This window comes from Perca fluviatilis, chromosome 3, assembly GCF_010015445.1.
Source record: "Perca fluviatilis chromosome 3, GENO_Pfluv_1.0, whole genome shotgun sequence".
Taxonomy (NCBI): Eukaryota; Metazoa; Chordata; class Actinopteri; order Perciformes; family Percidae; genus Perca; species Perca fluviatilis.
In genome coordinates, this window is record NC_053114.1 from 45,689,519 (window position 1) to 45,697,018 (window position 7,500).

Consider the following 7,500-nt stretch of genomic DNA (forward strand, 5'->3'; position numbering starts at 1 on the left):
AGGCTGGGCGATATGGAGAAAATCGGATATCACGATATTCTTGACCAATACCTCGATATCGATATTGCGGCGATATTCAAGTGTTGACAGTTGGTACTTCAACAAAATATCTTCACACTTAGATTTTAGATCAATAATCATCAATAATGTGGACATAATGACTAAAGTGGGTAAAGGTGAATAATAGAAGAGCTATAGAACAGTCTGGTGAGTTTAGAAAAGTACATCACTTTACTGTAATGCAGCTAGGGCTGCAACTAACGATTATTTTCATAGTCGATTAATCTGTCGATTATTTTCTCGATTAATTGTTTGATCTATAAAAAGGTCAAAACATGAAAAATGTTGGATCAGTGTTTCCGAAAAGCCCAAAATGGCGTCCTCAAATGTCTCGTGTTGTCCACAACTCAGAAGATCTTCAGTTTACTGTCACAGAGGAGAGAAGAGACTAGAAAATATTTACATTTAACGAGCTGGAATCAGAGAAATCTTATTTTCTTTAATACAAAAAATGACACAAATCGATTATCAAAATAGTTGGCGATTAATTTACTAGTTGACAACAAATCGATTAATCGCTGCACCTCTAAATGCAGCCTTTAAAACCAGGAAAAGACACACATATCACGATATCACCATATCCAAAATCTAAGACGATATCTAGTCTCATATCACGATATCGATATATTGCCCAGCTCTAATTCAGCATGAAAACAGCATCAGACATGACTAATGGACTAAAGAGATCTAAGTTGACTAAGACCAAAACCACCGATTAGTCCACTAATCCACTAAGAGGGAGCAGCCCTAGGTATTTCATGATATTCATTCATGTGAAGATCAGTTTTTCCTGTTTTCAACATTCAAAGTGTGACTTGATTATTTCTCTTCTTCTTCCTCTGTTGTTTCCGCAGCTGCTCCGAAGCCTCCGGAGGCTGGGAAGAGGTCCAGGTGGGATGTTTCTCAGGAGGAGGAGAAGAAGAAGAAAGATCCTCTGAGCCAGCTGCTCAACGATGCTCGAAACCAAACTGAGATCAAAGAGGAGCAGAGCTCTCCGCCCGCCTCCGGCAGCGCCAAAGATCAAACTGAGGTAACGGGATCAAACACACACACACACACACACACGTACACACACACACACACACACAGCAGGTACACACACACACACACACACACACACAGACACACACACACACACACACACACAGCAGGTACACACACACACAGACACGGCGGTACACACACACACAGACACAGCAGGTACACACACACACACACACACACACACACACACACAGACACAGCAGGTACACACACACACACACACACATTTCATTTCATTTACTGAAGCATGTCAGAAATGGTAAAACACTCCGACTGTTGTGTTCTCTCCAACCAGACGATGTCGGTTGATGAGCAGAAAGAAAAGAAAGACGAAGAGGAGGAGGAAGAGGAGGAGGAGAGCCGGCCTCCCATGGATCTGTTCAAGGCCATCTTCGCCAGCTCCTCCTCCTCGGAGGAGGAGGAGGAGAAATCCTCGTCTTCCTCGCAGGGAGAGAGCGACGGAGAGGCGGAGGACAAGGACGCCACGGAGGGCCGAGTCGAAGCCGACACACCGGCACTGAATCTGTTCGGCATCGCCGTCCACGGTTCCAGCCAGCAGCCTGGTGAGAACGCACACGCACACGCACACGCACACACACACACACACACACACACACACACACACACACACACGGTATCTGCTAGGCAAGGCAAGGCAGTTTTATTTGTAGAGCACATTTAAGCAACAAGGCAATTAAAAGTGCTTTACATAAAACATTAACAATTTCAATGCATTAAAAGACAAAAAATTAAATGTACAGTGCAGTGTAAGAATTTTAAAGAAAGAGCGGTTAAAAATAGGCTATTTAAAGAAAAGCAAGATTAAAAAGATAGGTGTTCAGCCTGGATTTAAAAGAAGTGAGAGTTGCAGCGGACCTGCAGGTTTCTGCAGTTAGGAAGAGCCGCCAAAACTGGCCGAATATGAAGTTTGAATATTCCTTCTAGACCAGGGGTCACCAACCTTTCTGAAACTGAGAGCTACTTCATGGGTACTGAGTCATACGAAGGGCTACCAGTTTGATACACTCTCCTGAAATAAATGTGCTCAGTTTGCCTTTAGTTATATATGATTATTAATGATAGTTATATATGATTATTAATGATTAATGATAGTTATATATGATTATTAATGATAGTTATATATGATTATTAATGATTAATGATGCTCATCTATGTGAAGACACTGATCATGTTAATGATTTCTCACAATAATTATCAACAATGACTTAACAAGGTGGGAAACAGATAATATCAATATTCAATTTTCATTTTTAGAACAGGCCTGAGGGCTCCTCATGTGGTCCTTGGGAAGCCACTTTGAAAGGGGGGGTGGGGGGGGGGGGTGGCTAAAAATTTTTTTTTTTTTGGGGGATTATGAAATCATGCAAGCCTCCGCATATTTTGCTCGGAAATCTGCAATTTATGCGGCGAAAGTGCGGCGAATTTGAAATAAATATGCGGAGTTTGGCTGATTATGTGTTGAATTATGTGATCGCATAATCATGTTTTTCTGGAGGGACTGAACAGCAGATGGAGCCTTTCATTCTCCATAAAAGAACTCCTCTTAACCCAGGAAGTTTACCAGAGAGACCTGCAGAGATACCGGTCAGAATACAGTTACACTCTAGCTGTTCTGCTTTTTATTTGAGATCATGGAGACAACCATCTCTCTGTTTGCAGGTCTAAATGGGAAGTTGACACCAGAAGTGTGAAGCTGAGCGGTGTGTTGTGATTCTAACGCTGGTGTCTGTTCTCTGTGTGTTTCTTTAAAAGCTGTCGTTCGGCCTCAGAACTTCGTACAAGAAGTAAAAGAAGAAGAAGAGGAGTTTGGTCCCAAGCTGCCGCCTCCTTCAGCTGCTCTCAGTGAGTCCAAACCAAAAAAACCTAAACTCAGCTGCTGCTTTTTCACTCTTAAGCCCCAGACACACCAACTAGACTGTCGGACTGATCAGTGGGCTCCCCGAGGTCCAAAAAGTTCCTCAGAACACACCAAAGAGACGCCAACTTGAGCGTACGTTCTCTGCATGTGCAAGACCTAATACGTCTCTATAGCAGCAGGTGGCACTAATCTGTATTGTCGCCCAATAAATGAAAACTGGCAGCTGATTGGACGAACGCGTCACATGGGTCTGGCTGCTCCCGGATTTTACAACCGACCATAATGGCAGCTTCGTTCGGAATCCGATCTCATATTGTACTAAAATTTAATTTTTTTATTTAACCAGGTTAGTCTCATTGAGATATAAAATCTCTTTTTCAAGAGAGACCTGGCCAAGATAGCAGAACAAGTATGTTACATATATAAACAATTTACAATCACAAAAGAGGCATCGACATCTTAAGTGCATTTCAAGTAAATAAAAGTATCATTAGTTCAAACATTTGCACGTGTGGATGGACTCATGTTCTATGGTTTTAACATAACCTTTAAGATCGTTGAAGGACATTAGACCCTGTAGTTTGAGGGTTTTCTGTGGGTCATTCCAAGTAGAAGGTGCAGCAAACCTGAAAGCCTTTTTAAACATCTCTGTCTGGGCTTGAGGTACATTCAATGAGCTAGTGTTCGGACCGTAAACCATAAGTACTCTGGGTAAAATAGTTCACCGAAACGTGTTTCTGAAAACATGTGAAGAGAGAAATGGGCCGTGCAGTTGCTGAATCTGTCTTCATTTCAGATCAACAAAGGTCAGTTTAAAAGATTTTCATCAGATTTTGAGACGCTCTAGTCACCTCATCCCACTCAGTATTTCCAGGTTAGCTCTCCACCAATCAGATTGGTCATTGAGTCCGACTGCCCGCCCTCCGACCCAGCATGTCAGGGCGGCCAAATTTAAGCCGACGGCTCCTCAGACTGACGACGGCACGGAAACCACCGAACAGACTGGGTGTCAGCGCCTTTAAAGTGCAGTTTTATTTTTTATTTTGAATGTGTTTTAGTTGATATGTGTAGCTGAAGCTTCTCTGTGTTGAATGTAAAAACGTGGGTGTAGACGGGTTTATATGAGCGTAGAGAGCAGAAGTGGATTAAAGTGTGTCTGTTGTTCCCCCGTTCAGTCAGAGGAGGCCCCGTCTCCGTCGAGAAACCCAACAAGAGGAGCCGAGAGAAGAGACACAAGAACAAGAAGCAGCACAAACACAAGAAGGACAAGAAGGTAGAAACAGACACACACACGAAGGACAAGAAGGTAGAAACAGACACACACACACGAAGGACAAGAAGGTAGAAACAAGAAGGTAGAAACAGACACACACACGAAGGACAAGAAGGTAGAAACAGACACACACACACGAAGGACAAGAAGGTAGAAACAGACACACACAAGTAGGACAAGAAGGTAGAAACAGACACACACACGAAGGACAAGAAGGTAGAAACAAGAAGGTAGAAACAGACACACACACAGAAGGACAAGAAGGTAGAAACAAGAAGGTAGAAACAGACACACACACGAAGGACAAGAAGGTAGAAACAGACACACACACACGAAGGACAAGAAGGTAGAAACAGACACACACAAGAAGGACAAGAAGGTAGAAACAAACACACACACGAAGGGCAAGAAGGTAGAAACAGACACACACAAGTAGGACAAGAAGGTAGAAACAGACACACACACGAAGGACAAGAAGGTAGAAACAGACACACACAAGTAGGACAAGAAGGTAGAAACACACACACACACGAAGGACAAGAAGGTAGAAACAGACACACACAAGTAGGACAAGAAGGTAGAAACAGACACACACACGAAGGACAAGAAGGTAGAAACAGACACACACAAGAAGGACAAGAAGGTAGAAACAGACACACACAAGAAGGACAAGAAGGTAGAAACAAACACACACACAAAGGACAAGAAGGTAGAAACAGACACACACAAGTAGGACAAGAAGGTAGAAACAGACACACACACGAAGGACAAGAAGGTAGAAACAGACACACACAAGTAGGACAAGAAGGTAGAAACAGACACACACAAGTAGGACAAGAAGGTAGAAACAGACACACACAAGAAGGTAGAAACAGACACACACACGAAGGACAAGAAGGTAGAAACAGACACACACACAAAGGACAAGAAGGTAGAAAAAGACACACACACACACGAAGGACAAGAAGGTAGAAACAGACACACACAAGAAGGACAAGAAGGTAGAAACAGACACACACAAGAAGGACAAGAAGGTAGAAACAGACACACACACACGAAGGACAAGAAGGTAGAAAAAGACACACAAACACACGAAGGACAAGAAGGTAGAAACAGACACACACAAGGACAAGAAGGTAGAAACAGACACACACGAAGGACAAGAAGGTAGAAACAGACACACACAAGAAGGACAAGAAGGTAGAAACAAACACACACACGAAGGACAAGAAGGTAGAAACAGACACACAAGTAGGACAAGAAGGTAGAAACAGACACACACACGAAGGACAAGAAGGTAGAAACAGACACACACAAGTAGGACAAGAAGGTAGAAACAGACACACACAAGAAGGTAGAAACAGACACACACACAAAGGACAAGAAGGTAGAAACAGACACACACAAGAAGGACAAGAAGGTAGAAACAGACACACACACAAAGGACAAGAAGGTAGAAACAGACACACACACGAAGGACAAGAAGGTAGAAACAGACACACACAAGAAGGACAAGAAGGTAGAAACAGACACACACAAGTAGGACAAGAAGGTAGAAACAGACACACACAAGTAGGACAAGAAGGTAGAAACAGACACACACAAGTAGGACAAGAAGGTAGAAACAGACACACACAAGAAGGACAAGAAGGTAGAAACAGACACACACACAAAGGACAAGAAGGTAGAAACAAACACAAACACGAAGGACAAGAAGGTAGAAACAGACACACACAAGTAGGACAAGAAGGTAGAAACAGACACACACACGAAGGACAAGAAGGTAGAAACAGACACACACACACGAAGGACAAGAAGGTAGAAACAGACACACACACACACACACACGGACAAGAAGGTAGAAACAGACACACACACGAAGGACAAGAAGGTAGAAACAGACACACACACGAAGGACAAGAAGGTAGAAACAGACACACACAAGAAGGACTAGAATGTAGAAACAGACACAAGAAGGTAGAAACAGACAGTGAAATGTCTCCTCATTCGTTTGATTCCTCTTTTTTAACTTCATACTCATTTTCCCTGCAGAAGAAGAAGAAGAAGAAGCACAAGACCAAAGGAAAGCAGCAGAAGAAGAGTAAGAAGGAGACAGACAGCAGCGGCGAGGACAGTGGCGGCGAGGACAGCGGCGAGGAAGCTGCACAGGTGTCGACTCAGGAGCTGCTCAAAAGGTGACCCATCTTTTGGGTTATAATTTAATTTAATATCTGTGTCAAGGCTCAGTGTTGTTCAACTGTCCTGTGCTCAACAACAACAGAAGCAGCCGCTGGCCTTACACGTGTTATATACTAGCCGAATCCAAGGTGGGGCGCGCCATCGTGACGTCAAAATGATGTAATATCCGGCCGGCGCGTCCGATTTATGTCGTGCGAGCAGAGGTCTCTTTTTTTTTTTTTTTCAGCGGTGCGCGACAAAGAGGAAACAGGAAGCCTGGACGAGTTGACCGACAGCGTGCTGCCAGGACTCTCAGAGTGACTGCAGGTCTCTCTGGTAACCTCACTGGTTAAGATGAGTTCTCTTATGGTGAATGAAAGGCTCGATCCCACCAAGTAGCTCATCCAATCAGATCACAGCATTGACGCCAATGCTGCTTCCAGTTCTGCCGTTTTTTTACCTTTTTCTTCTTCTTCTTCTAGTCCGTAGAAAGAGCAGCGTCGGTAGCCTTTCCTCATTAGCGCCACCTCTGTTCAGGAGAAGACTGCAGCTAGTGTCACCACCACCACACAAGAGTATAAACAGTTACGGTGATTTCATGATGTCACATTTGCACACGCTAGCTTGGCTGCGGTTACTGTAAAACACGCTTTAGGCCTCTCCAACAGTGCTCCTGAAATAAAATAGTAGGGATGCACCGAATATTCGGCCACCGAAAATTTTCGGCCGAAAATGGCCCAAAAGGACATTTTCGGTTTTCGGCTGAACTGCTATACCTGCTATACCTGCTACTATATACTGTATGTGACTATCAGATTGTAGCCATATTCCTGCTAGATATTTTTTTAATTAAACTTTAATATTAATTTATACAATTGCAATGCCTTGATTTTAGTAAAGTTAGTACACAGTCATAGCCATAAATGCAATGGTACTAATAATTGGCTTAATTTCTTTCGGTGTTTTGGTTTTTGGTTTTTGGTCTTGGTTTCCTCTTTTTCGGTTTTCGGTTTTGGCCAAGAATTCTCATTTCGGTGCATCCCTATAAAATAGTAAAAGCACTAAT

At 43.1% G+C, this 7,500-nt stretch overlaps 1 protein-coding gene across 1 annotated transcript in view; it reads left to right on the forward strand.

Annotated features, from left to right (window-relative positions):
* Nucleotides 1-7,500, forward strand: part of gpatch1 (G patch domain containing 1) — a 30,585-nt gene that overhangs the window by 20,552 nt on the left and 2,533 nt on the right. Inside the window, exons 15-19 of the mRNA XM_039794144.1 lie at nucleotides 915-1,090; nucleotides 1,400-1,667; nucleotides 2,878-2,967; nucleotides 4,159-4,256; nucleotides 6,309-6,451. Coding sequence (XP_039650078.1) covers nucleotides 915-1,090; nucleotides 1,400-1,667; nucleotides 2,878-2,967; nucleotides 4,159-4,256; nucleotides 6,309-6,451 — 775 coding nt within the window. The remainder of the gene's footprint in view (nucleotides 1-914; nucleotides 1,091-1,399; nucleotides 1,668-2,877; nucleotides 2,968-4,158; nucleotides 4,257-6,308; nucleotides 6,452-7,500) is intronic.